At 40.6% G+C, this 13002-nt stretch overlaps 1 protein-coding gene across 3 annotated transcripts; it reads right to left on the bottom strand.

The window, feature by feature from the left end:
* Positions 1–1009: 1009 nt before the first annotated feature.
* Positions 1010–12738, bottom strand: UPP1 (uridine phosphorylase 1). Of its 3 annotated transcripts, none has more exons than XM_030971887.1 (8): positions 12654–12738; positions 10030–10095; positions 7056–7173; positions 6408–6566; positions 5286–5400; positions 4623–4832; positions 3003–3149; positions 1010–1590 (listed from the first exon to the last, which is right to left on the bottom strand). In XM_030971887.1, the coding sequence occupies exons 2-8, from the start codon at positions 10080–10082 to the stop codon at positions 1451–1453; spliced, it is 942 nt and encodes a 313-aa protein (XP_030827747.1). In that variant the 5' UTR covers positions 10083–10095; positions 12654–12738; the 3' UTR covers positions 1010–1450. The 3 variants fall into 3 exon arrangements, with proteins under 3 accessions (XP_030827747.1, XP_030827746.1, XP_030827748.1); XM_030971886.1 differs by having other exon boundaries at positions 12538–12728; XM_030971888.1 differs by lacking the exons at positions 10030–10095; positions 12654–12738 and adding an exon at positions 8167–8187.
* Between the last annotated feature and the right edge of the window lie 264 nt (positions 12739–13002).

Raw genomic sequence — 13002 nt, 5'->3', positions numbered from 1 at the left:
ACAGAAGACTAGATTGTTACTTTGTAAAAGTTATTAATATGTTTTCCAGTTTAAAGACTCATCAAATGTAGGGAGACTGATCTTCATTAGCAATTTCCTGTTCATGAGTCACCCTTCTTTTTTTAATGTTTTCATCACATTGTTTCCAGTCTCAGTCACTTGGTGATTGTGCCTACTACTAACATCCCTCTCTTATAGTTCTAACTCTTGTGCTTGTTAACAGCATTGCAGACTGCAATCCTCATCAAAAAAAATTCATTTTGCTGGGTCAGCCACAGCTGTTCTGAGAGCTTTTTCCGACTTTTTGACTTGTGACCCCTGCTAGGACTGGACCCTCCCCTAGCTGCAGTAGAAAGAAAAATAAAAAATAAAAAAAAAAGAAAAAGAGATGAACATATTTTCTTTAACTGACCACGTATTTACATTCAAACTACAGCAGCAAAGCAGCAATGAGTATGATTAAAAAAAAAACAAACCACTTAGGCCAACATTAGTGGAAAAAACTGCATTTGCAGAAGGGGTTTTGATGGCATGTACCACTAAGAGGTAAACTTCAGTTCTCCAGAAAAACTGGGAACCATTGCAACAGTCAGTGCTACATCCTGAGAATAGAGATGAATACCAATTATAAAAAAAAAAAAAAAACAAAGTAAAAGCAAGCAAAAAAAAGGGTTACCATAATACAGGCCTGTGGACTTGCTGTGCATCTCCTGAATGCCTTCGGTTCCTCTTCATAAGCACGAGTCTTGTTTCAGCAAAAGATTGCTAGTACTTCAATGCAAAATTACTTAATGCATAAATATCTCCTGGGTATTGATTCAATTCTTTAGTTAAAATATTGCTGGATTAGTATCTAGGCAGTACTGCTATTCAACAGTTCAGTGTCAAGTCCTTAATGCTTAGAAATTTCAGTCCCACACTTTGCAATTTCATGAAATTTTAATATATGAAAATAGTATTGTTTATTTGTCAAAGTCTGCAAAAAAAAATAAACTGCATTCACTTTAAGTTTTATTTACAAGTGAAGAAACAAAGACAATTATAACTTATTTAATTTTTTATAACAACAAGAAAATTATTCAAATTTTTAAGTTAATTTGCTGGTATGCATGTACTTGGCCATAAAGTTTGATCATCTCTCTAGTTTTTCCTTTACAGCAGAGAAAAATAAAGCTTTTTCATGTATTATCACAGACTTGTCCTTCACAACAGATCCACTTTCCAATTCGCAGAAAAGTGAGTTTTCTATCCAGCAATGCATAACTAAGCAAACCTTAAGTGAAGTCCTTCAGCATATTCAGTTCCCAAAGAGCAGTGACATAAATGATTAACTTCCACTGACACACGGAATGCTGTAAGTTACTCTGAGGGAAAAGACCTGCAATGCACTGAAGGCATAACCAGATCTGTACAAAGGCCTTCTCCTGCTCTAAAACACGAGATGGATATTTCATACTTTCCCAAGACTTTTCTTAATGAAATATCCCACTAACTTCTGTGGCCTCTGCTGGTACTCCACAAGGACATCATGTGGGCTGCTGATCTGATCCCCTTCGAGTCGATTCAGAAGAGTGACACACACTACAGCAGCTAGAAATGAAAAGACAGCATTAGTTAGGAATGACACTCTTACATTTTACAGTCCAAAAGCATAAACATTTGAACAAACCACTAAAAGAACAGAAATACAAGAGAATACAACAAACTCCAAAAAAGAGTGTGCAGTACCATGAGATGCTAGGGGACTAGCATGCTGTGGATGATACAAGGTAGAAAAAGCCCGAGCTGTCAGGCAGCTGCAGACACTTATTGTTATATCATTATTTCTATGTTTTCCTTGATAGGAAGTGTATTTCACAAGTACCCAGGACATGCCTGGTAGGAAGTGCCTGACACAAGGTTCTAGCAGAGCCACAGTCCTGCCCTGAGTGCCTGTGCTGTAGGTGCCATCCCTCAGGAAGCAGCAGAAAAAAGCTGCCTCCACATTCATGGACAGGGAACGCTGCAAGCACACAGGGACCCCAAGGATCATCTCAGGTTCACATGCTGCCTTTCATTAATCAAAACCCCAAAGGCAAAACCCCTCCTTTCACTCATGCTCAGGTCTATCACTCAACCCTATAACTCTGCTCTGTCTGGGGTTTCTGCCAGTGGCAATTTGCAGAGCGCAAATAGTAAATACATATTAGGGACCTACAAAGCAGAGACAGCCAAAGGCCTCCTGAATTGCTCGGGGATAGTTCTAGTTGGGTTTTTAATTCCTTTCAAGCCAGTAAGAACTCAATGTGTTTGATATAACCACTGGCCTTTTTGCTTATATTTCATCATTTGACTTTGAGTTTAAAGGAGATTGAGAAACATCAGTGTTTTAAATCAGCATATTCCTTGCTAAGGAAAGTGAGAGAAGACAATTAATATGATAAGAAAGACACTGTATTACATTATTTTTAATTTCCCTTTTTTATTTACCATGCATTAAAAATTTTTAACTCATTTTATGATTTGGAACAGTTTATTCATGACACTGCTAAAAATCCTCAACTGTTTAAGAATCATAGTCTTAAGTCTACAGAAAATAATTTTATGTTCCATTTGATATGGAAGTATAGAAACTGAGTATAGTTACATATATATAGATCTGAGAATCACCTGATTGATTGAACTAAGCAGTTGCTTTCTGTAAACTTCAAAAGCTACCTGGAAAAAACAAATTAATGCCATAGGGTAATTAGGCACTTTAATGATTTACATGGTTGCCATGGGCTGGAATAGCAAATGACAGAAGTAAACTGTGTAAAAACTGCATGAGGAATTATTATAAGTTGTGACAAAACTGACGCACATTGAAAAGTGATAGCAACAAAATTATAAGCAGAAATATCTTTTATATATATGCATATGTGCAGAAGGTATATTAACATTTCTCTGCAGTTTTTAGCCACAAACCCCCTGCAATACAAAAAATTTCCTATAGCTAGGATAAAGTGACTAAGTTAGTTTACCTTTGACACCACTGAGATTACACATTGCAGCAAATACAGAAGACTCCATCTCGATGTTTCTCACGCCAGACTCATAAGCATTCTTCAAATATTGCAGCTTTTCTTCCTCATCATATAAGCAGATTGCACCATCCAACCTGCCCTGTCCTAGAAAGTAATTTTGTAGAACATTTCAGACTGATGAAGTCACAGACCAAATTCAATTTTGAAAACACCCAGTTATTATAGTGTCCTCCATATAGTGCTCAGCTTTTACTACTACTCTTCATTTTTGTGCATAAGACAAATAGGACAAAATGATTCTTAGCTATTGCTACAGCGTATACATATTATTTGTATTCTTTATAATCATGGTTACTTAATCGTAATTGGTGAATCATGGTAACTTAATTAGTCCTCTTCAGCTTCAATTCTCAAATTTACAAACAGGAAAATGTATGTTGTACATTCCCACACATACAAGTACCAAAATTCCACAAGAAACTTAAAGTTTTATGGAAGAGCTGCATTTTTAATATGTTTAATCACTGTCTAAAAAAAGCACCAGGCTTAAAAATGCTTTCCTGTTTCTACCTTAAAAGGATGAACATTTTATTACTTACAGACTTTCCAAGGTAAGAGATGTACAGTCTCTTAAACTAACTAGCTAATACTGTTGTACATTTTGAGAAAAATTTTACTCAAATTATTCAAGGACATCACCTACAGACAAGACAGCAGCAGGCTAAGTATAGTAGGGTTGAAATACACTGTATTCTACTTAGTCTCTTCTTGGGTTTGGGAGATGTACTCCTAAATTAATGTCCTCAATCCTGTTCTCAGCTTTTGCTGTATGAATTGAAAACATCCCTGACACTTTTTTAGTGTTGCTTGCACCTGTGGCTGGTGCCTGAGATACACAAACTGACAGTGTGTGCTTCTGCCCAAGCTGGACCACTACGATGAAGATCATTTGTCACCTACTCAGCAACAGACAGAGAAAGTGGGATGAGGTGCCACGTACAGTCTGTTCTCGCAAGGTTTGAAACGCGTTTCTGAATGAACATCTAGATTTGGGAGATCAGAAAAGCACCTGAATGCCTGTATGTTTATCCAAAATAGGCCTTGCCCATTTGTGTCTCCTACATAGCCACACTGACACAACTCAGCAAAATACTATCTTTGGTTGTCTGATCACTGCTTTGCTCAAACTGAAACAAGTTTCAGCCTTTCTTTCATAAAATATTTACTTTAACGAGTGCAAAGAAAACCAACCCTAAACAAGTCGCAAATAATTCCCACTCCTCTAATCCCCTAGGATACTTCAATAAATCACATAAATTTTGTGACAAATATACCTGACAGGTACATGAGAAATGTATAGTAGACTATATCTACTTCAGAGGATCTATTAAAGCTGGGGAGAAACCTCCACAAAATTAAAAGTTTGATGCAGCCAACTGCAAAGTACAATGCTTGATTTTACACAGAAGAAAAAAATAGGCTAATTGAGATCTGTGAGACAAGCCAGAGTAGGGAACACATTCTGTTAGTGAACTGGAAGCTTAATGTTATATATTATTCAATATTTATCTATTGCTGCTTACCAATATTCTTCTGTTAGTCTATCACCAGCCTTACCTTCATAAAAATCCAAAGTGCACATGGTGTTTCCAATGACTGTATTGAACTGACCAATTTCTTTACTGCACTGCATCAGCTCCTTAGCCAGCTGTTCATCGAGGTTGGTGCTGCGAATTACTGTCTTTCCCAGAACAACCTGTTCCAGCTGAGGCTTGAAGGTGGCATCTACAGACTGCCTAGTTATAACCACTGAGCCTGGCTCCAGACCTGCAGCAAAAGGAAATAGATATATCTTCACAATGCAGTTAACCAGTGGTTTCCAGACACATAAAACATACATCTTGACCCAACCCTGCTTCTCTTAAAGGTGGGGATTTTTCCTCTGAATCCACCATGAATTTTTTGTCCAGGCCTAGCTGCTTCAGTTAAATTATTACAAATAATTTCTGAAATAATGACATTGTTCATTTTTCACTTCTTTCTTATATTTCCATACAGGACAGGAATGTCCTTCTTCTCACATTGTCAGATCTTTAAGTGCATTTTCCCTATGCAAAAGCAGATGTTGCCTTTACTTTCAAAATTACAGAAGGAAAATTATGCATCTCCTGTGGAAAACTGTTCTGACCATTAGTATCTTACATGCAGAGAGATGCTTTGCTCTCCTGCAAAGACACTTTGGTTTGCAGAAATGAAGAAAGAAATCAAGAGGGGAAATACCTATTCCACCAGAGGTGCCAATGCGAATGATGGTTATGTCGGAACACTTTGCATGATACAACAGTTTGATCAGCTCGTGCAACATGATTGAAATAGAAGGAATGCCCATGCCATGCTGAAAAGGAAACACAAATTAATATTCCACATTCACACAGACAACACAAAATATATATGGAAGAAGCAGCTGGACATTATCTCCTGCCTGATGCTGTTTTCCCAAATGCCACCTAACTCACTCCCAAAAAACCCAACCTCTGGGTCTACAGAAGGATACTGAAAGGGCCTACAAATAGACTCCCACTAACTTTGACAGACTGTGGATGAAATACAGTATTTCCAAAAATCATGAATTACAGAACATTTACATTCTCAAAAGTATAGAGTGTCCTTTCTCAATAGCTGACTAAAGCACTTCATCACGGAGCATTTCCTAAACACAAGAAAAGCCCCACTCTGATTTTTCACGAACCTGAATTGCTAGTGAATAGTTAAGCTAATTTTCTTCACAACACAGACACCATGGTTTAGTCTTGACGTTCAGCAAATATAAATCCACATTAGCTTGCACAATATTCTGATAATTACAGCTTACAAGAAAGGGTACAAAATAATACTACGGTTTTGCAATTGCAATTGAAGCATGTAATTCTATCTACAAATTGAAGCTATGAATTTCTTTAAAATGCATACCTGGGTTGGCAGCACCAGTCCCATGGAATGCTACTCTTAAGCACATTTGACAGTGCCATTGTAGATACATAGATCTGGGTGTGATACAGACATTTTCCCAATACCCCACATGCATCAAGTGACTTTTTTCCCCCCATTTCAGGGTACAGAATGAGGCAACAGTAACAGCTTAAAAAATCTGTGAGACCATTCCTGCAACGCCTCAGTGGTACACTGAGGAAAGAGGGATGCAAGAAGGAGCAAACAAAGTTATTGGAGATTTTCCCTCTTACAAAAAAGGGCTGAAAAGGAATCCTTAATTAGCTGACTGCCCTATTTTGAGCAGACTGTTTAGGACTGTGAAGTATTTAAAAGAAACATGCATTCAAATTTTCTGCTTTGAACGGCATCAAAACTGGCCCATGTCCCGTGTCAGAGGAGGGAGGCACTTACGCTGACAGACAGCACGGGCCCCACTTTGTACATGGCGTAGCGGTCAGTGCCCGCGCAGATGTTGGGGTAGTCACACCCGGGGCTCCCGAGCCCCAGCTCCTCTGCTATGTAGGCAATGAAAGCTTTCATCCTGGAAGGGCTTCCTCCAACACACACAAACTGGGGTGGAAAGGGTTCAACAAAACAAAATCAGTTGTGTGGTTCCGTGTGTCAGAGAACATGCAAAGAACAACATGAAAGCAAACGCCTTCAGTTAGCACAGATTTATCCCCAGATATGGTGCTTCTCATTATCATTCTAAAATGCCGTGAAGAAGAATTATGGAAAAAACTCAGCTGTCTACAGCACTCAAATACTTTCACCCTGTTTAAACTAATGAAAGACAAATATTGATATGAAGACCCAACAAACTGAATAGACCCTATAGCATTTGCCTTTTTACTGGATGAAAAGAGACAGTCAAAAACAATTACCCTCAGCTTTGCTAGATAGCAAAAGTGACAAGAACCCACAAAATTTTTCCCCTTTTTTACTCCTCAGTCGCTGGTAGTCTGACACATTTAACCTTATTCTGAAGCCAGCTACACTTTCACCTTTTACAGAAAAGCTCAGAAGCTTTGTTCTGCTGAACAAAGCAAAGCATCTCACCTTTACATCCCCAAACAATGTTGGAAAATCATGGGTACCGGTCCCAAGAGCAAAATGGTACAGGATGTCTTCTTTCATTTTCTCCAGGTGAGGGTTGCAGAGATGAATAAAATTCTCTCTACCAAGAGACCAGCATTGTGAAACATATAGAATATATACAAATATATATAGAATATATACAAACATTGAACAGATGACAATTCTTCAAAGTCAAGCAGTCAAAAGTTGGGAAATGCCACATGTACAAATGCCTGTACTACCTTATTTTGTTTCCTTGTGCATTGTGTTAAAGAAACCCTAAATTTCATAACAGGATGAAATTGCTGAAGAAAAGCCCAGATGTTAAGATGCATTTGCAGCAGTGCAATCTTTATCTCATTTTATCTTGTTTTCTTAAATAGTATTAAAGCTGGGTAGCACAGTGGGTCTTTACAGTGAGCAGAGCAATGGGAGCAGGACCAGGGAACAGTCAATAGCCCACCATACTATACAGGCAATCTATAGCAAAGCTGAAAAGCAAAACTTGACCTCTGTTTAGACTGAAACTCTGTAAGACACCTGAGAAGGATGGGATGATTTCAGCTTTATGGACAAGCACAAACTAGATTTCTGGCAATTTGTCTTACTCTGTCATACAGACAGGAGAAAAAAAAACCCTATGGCATGAAACTGATAACAAGGGTACAGAGGATCTGAAAAACAAAAGAGAAATGTGGAAATCTGAAGCAAGGAGAAAACCATAGAAGTGAAAAAAAAAAGAAAAGGGAAAAGAGAGGAAGAGGTAAAAATAATTCACTTCTTCCTAAGTGCTTCTTGTAAAGAAATGACACATCTTCAAAGAAAAATAAAAATTAATCTGTCTGAAGAGACAGCAAATGATAGGACAAGGAGGGAAACCTGAACTACTTGGCCTGTGGGATCACATTCATGGAAAATTCAGTAGTGGACTAACTAAACAAGCTGAATGATTTATAAAACGTCTGCTTTCTGTTTGATGTTTTAAGTTGAATTGAAACAGGTAGGAAAGACTAGTCAATAAGTACAAGCTTAAGCAGAACACTGGCCAGTACTTCAAAGTAATTTCTGAGAGATGGAATCAAGCAGTAAATACCTTCCAGACACAAGATGACTTAATAGCTTAATGAAGTCTCAATGGAGGCACAGCATGGCTCAGCAAATTCAAACTGCTTTGTCAGAGGAGATGAACAAAAGACTTCACCTGGACTTCATTCAAAAAATCATTAGGACAACTTAGGAACAACTCTGAAGCCTAAACAGAGGTGTTTAGCACTATTTTAGATGGTCTAGGTCACAAAGTTATCTTATCTGTCTTCTAATGCCTCTCCAGAAAGGAGATAAGGCAGAAAGGAACTATGCTTTTCCATTACTTCCTATGCCTTATCTACCTATGCAGGATGAAGGAAGTCTTCAGTTGCCAAGATGCCCGTGCTGAGGTCACTGAACTGTTCCTCAGAAACCAAATAGTTCCAACCCAGATATTCTGAGGACAGCAATTTCTTCTGTTCCTGATGGTCTCTCTCCAGCAGCATTAATTATCCAGTAAAAGCTGCCCAACCAAGGAAAGAGGTGTCATCCCAGCCCACCCTATCTGTCCCTGCCCACTGCAGACAATCACCTTTAGCAACTGAAAGATCTGCCCACCCAGGCAGCCAGTCCATTCACCCCTTCAGTAGGAATGCCACTCCATGTCCTATGGTCTCCATTTGCATCCTTTCATACAAATCCTGCCTGAGGTGGAACCAAAGGCTTTGGCTGCCTTTGTTCTTCCTTCCAAGAGACCTGTTTGACTCTGGGGGAACTAGAGAGCAGGTTTATGGCCTGTCATGAAGACACAGACAATATAGGAATTCACCAGCTCATATTAGCAGAATTTCTAGGCTGCCTCCCCTGAATTATTCCTGTTCAATTTTGTGGGACTCTCTGCATTTATTTACTGGGTCATTCACTAATGCAGATCCAATATCTGGGTATGCTGATGTCCATTGGAATGGTTGTCACATACAAATAGGATAGGCTATGATTTGAAATCATTTTACAATCTATCCCCAAGCAACCAAAAAAAATTTCCTCCCTCATAAGAACACTGGCAATAAAACACTTCCTCATAAGAACACTGGCAATAAAAGCCTCTCTCCCGGAAATAAATCAGGGAAAGGCGAGGCCTCTATTAAAAGTTCAAGGAAATTCATGAGATATGTGCCACCACCACTGTCCTCATGCCTGGCCAAAGCACAACCTCCTTCCTCATCAGTAGCTATATTCCACCCTTTTCACCTCACAGCCCATCAATAGCACTCTCTGACCCACAGCCTCAACACAGTGAGAGGCTGTTATCAACTCGCTCAACTTATCCACACATCTGATTGCAGACTTGGACCCTGAGGTAAAACGAGCAATAAAAACTAGCATGTTGTTATATGTACATACGATCAATGCCATGGATTTACAGGAGAGGCAAAGTTTGCTTGATAAAAATACTTGGCATGCAAAGCTCAGGAGCAGAAAATTTATTTCCCTAAAGCTGTTGTAAAGCACCTACAACTTCTAAGGGTGTAAGTAAAATATAAATCCAAAGACAAAAGAAGCATGTAGCACGTTTTAGTAAAATAAGCTTAAAGTAAGGATTAGAGAAAGACACTGAAATATTTGTTTGAACTCTTGAAGCAGCAGCCAAAATCAACATTTCAGCAGCTCATTGGACTAAAATAAAAATAAATAAAAACATCACCCTGCTTTGAAGTATTCACTGTTGAGAGAAGTTCAAATGGCTCACCAGCAAAGTCCTCTGTATAGGTGTGGTAAAGCAATAAAGCATCCAATTCTCAAAAGAGCTACTACCAGGTACTTGGCACTAGTATCATAAAATTTATCTTAAACTAAATGAGTGTGTAATGAGTTTGGGGAGGAAATTTAAGTGTAAACTTGGACAAAATAATTCATTTGTCAATCTTACTTTGAAGCCTGTCCATCATCAGTTTTCTTCTTATTTGAGGAACCAGGAGCCATGTATGTCTTATACCTAGAATTATATTAAAAAAAAAATATAAGTGCATCAGAATAGTCCCATCTGTAAATCTGGAAGCACTAACAGAGAAAGAAACCTTGTATTGTATTGAGGATAACTACCATGAATATTAAATTCCCAAATAATCCAGTCACACCACAGCTTTTATAACTGGAGCAAAAGGAGCAAAATTATCATCCACAATTTTTACAGCTGAGCATCACCACTTTCAAACATTTAAGCCTAAATTAATCCCTTGCTATTGCAACTCCCACCTCATCACTAGCTCTGTTCTGTGGGGTGAACAGCTGCAGGTTCACTGGCCACAGAGAGGCAAGTCTCATTGCTAACTCACTCACCCTCTTTCCTCCATACCTCCCAACAACAGTGACTGCTGAACCAGCTTCACTCCCCTTCCACCTCTGGCTCCAGGTCTCCAAAGCTAGTTCAGGCTGGCAGACACCTGACACCCAAGTCCAGGAAGCATCTTACTCATAATATCCTCCTCATTAAACTCCTCCTACTGACCTTAAGTGCACTTCTTTCTCCAGCATAAAGCAAGGAGCATGAAACTAAAACACAGCTTCAAAAAGCCACAGCTCTCAGCTTATCATCTATCCTGAATACCTTCTTTTCTGATCCATTACCTTAACCTACATGCAAAATCTTCTCCCTATTGCATTCTTCTTTACATTTAAATAGACAAATGTATCACTGAGGCTTTCATGCTGGTCCGAGGACAGAATCATAATTATAGGATGATTAATTTGTTATTATTTTCAGAAGTGACTAAGGCTACATGCCGAAGCTGGTACTTTCTGGGGATGTCCTTATGGGAAGTATTGAATCATAATTTTCTCTACCCTCCATTAAGCAGGGCCTGACAGCACAGAGATTATAACAGAGACAGGACTGTAATCCTTAAAAAGCCCAGGATTACACCACAAGGAAACAGGAAGAAATTGATCTTGCAACAGAATTACATCATATGTGATTTTCTAATGAAGCGCCCAACCTAACAAACTAAACAAGAGACCTGCCTGTTAAAAGCCACTGAATAATGGAAATGTATTAAAATTTATAAAGACAATTCATTTTCTTCATTGAAAATATCAGCCTTTATTAAGTAGACCCAAATTTGCAGGTACTAGGTATACTAAAAGTACACAACCAACTATGATCAAGGAGGGGAAGTATAAAAGTTGCATTTATAATCAACTACACTTCCTTATGGTGGTATGAAGTATAGTCAGCTACTACTGGGCAACACCACATACCACACACATTACAGGAAAAAAACATCATTTCTTCCTTCAGTGCCACGAATCCTGATAAAGAGGAGTTAGAAGCTAGGAAGAAGAAACAGAAGAGTGATTTTTATGTAGCAAGAAGAAAAATGGCTGCAAATAAACCAGGGATATTCATTCATCTCTTGTTCACAGTATTAAGCATCCACAAGATTTTTAATTGTTCTGGGTTCTGATCCCCTAAGTAATCACAGGTACACTTGACACAGGTACACAAGGTACACAGGCACACAAGTGAATACACTTCAAAAAACTGAGAACAAAGTTCTGACAGTCCAAAGGTCCAGCTTACCCCTTCAAGAGCACCTAGCTGGAGGCGTCTTGGCAGGAATTGAAGGACGCAGCGAGCATAAAGCAGCCTTCCCATGGCAGACCCTGACAGCAATCAGGTAGTTGTTGACAAGCTACCAGTTAATGTAAAACCACAAAACTCTCACGCTGTCTAACCAAATGGAAATTTTTACAGACGTGTCAAAAGTTACTGCAGTCTTCTTCAGCCAAAGTTAAAAATGATGTTCAACAATAATATGCACCCAGCAGGACTCAGATAAAGAAAGGACACAGCCTGTTTTAAGGTGTGTGCACATCCTAGAATGGTTTGGGTTGGAAGGACCCCCAAAGATCACCTGGTTCCAACCCTTCTGCCATGGGCAGAAGCACCTTTCACTAGACCAGTTTGCTCAGAGCTTCATCTAGTCTGTCCTTTAACGCTGCCAGGGATGGGGCATCCACAACTTCCCTGGGCAACCCGTTTCAGTATCTCACCATCCTCAGTGAGACAGTGAGTGAAGGATTTCTTCCTGATATCTCATCTAAGCATCTAAATCCTCGCACTGGTGCTTTAAACCCACGCAGAATCCACTATAATTGCCATCTCTCATTTCCCCCCGCCATCCCTCATTTTTGAAGGAAGCCCACAGTCAGTGGTTTCTGCAGGGAAAAGCTCTTGTTCGGTGTTCGTCCATCATCAGGAAAAGCTGAAGTCGCTGCAAAATCGATTTTACCCTGCTGGTCCCCTCGCTGCTGGCGGGGCGCTCGCTCCCCGGCTCCGCAGACTGAGCGAGCGGCCCCATCCGCCGGACGCCGCGGCACGGCTGAAAGGAGCGCTCGCCCGGACCCACGCCCGCGCCCGCCGCCCCCGCTTCCCTACCCACTCTCCGCCCCCGCCGTCCGCCGACCGGGGGTGGGAGACACGTCAAGCATCCCACCATCCACCCGGGAGCGGGCCGCGGGCTGCCGGAGAGCACGGTGGGACGCGGTTCTCACCGGGGCAGCGGGATCCGCCTCTGGGAAACGAGGAGAGCGGCTTGCTGTTCCCGGGCGGGCTGCGGGGCTCCCGGCCGAACCACATCCCGCCAGCGGCGGCACCGCCCCGCCCCGGGCCCGGTTAACTCCCTGCGCGCCGGGGAGGCTGCGGGAAGTGCCGCGTTCCGGGGCGGGTACAGGGAGCGGCTGTAGCGGTGATGTCGGGAGCGGTGAGGATGCAGCCCGCGGCTTCGGGCATCGGCGGGAGAGCTGCTGCCAAGGGCACGGGCCTTCGGGAGGACTTTATCATGGAGATTACAGATACAGATACAGATACAGATACAGATGTAATATATGTTAGAAATAACTC

The sequence above is a fragment of the Camarhynchus parvulus genome, chromosome 2 (assembly GCF_901933205.1).
Source record: "Camarhynchus parvulus chromosome 2, STF_HiC, whole genome shotgun sequence".
Taxonomy (NCBI): Eukaryota; Metazoa; Chordata; class Aves; order Passeriformes; family Thraupidae; genus Camarhynchus; species Camarhynchus parvulus.
The sequence above is the reverse complement of the archived record's forward strand: the minus strand, read 5'-3'. Positions and strand labels throughout refer to the sequence as shown.

What these genes read in the sequence shown, in the direction of transcription:
- UPP1 (XM_030971886.1), bottom strand. Translation starts at nt 12,590, where the DNA reads ATGCTTGACGTGTCTCCCACCCCCGGTCGGCGGACGGCGGGGGCGGAG. An exon ending in CACTTTGGATTTTTATGAAG is followed by an intron (nt 3,150 to 4,622) that starts GTAAGGCTGGTG and finishes ATTACTTTCTAG; the next exon opens with GACAGGGCAGGTTGGATGGT. An exon ending in TAATCTCAGTGGTGTCAAAG is followed by an intron (nt 1,591 to 3,002) that starts GTAAACTAACTT and finishes TTTCATTTCTAG; the next exon opens with CTGCTGTAGTGTGTGTCACT.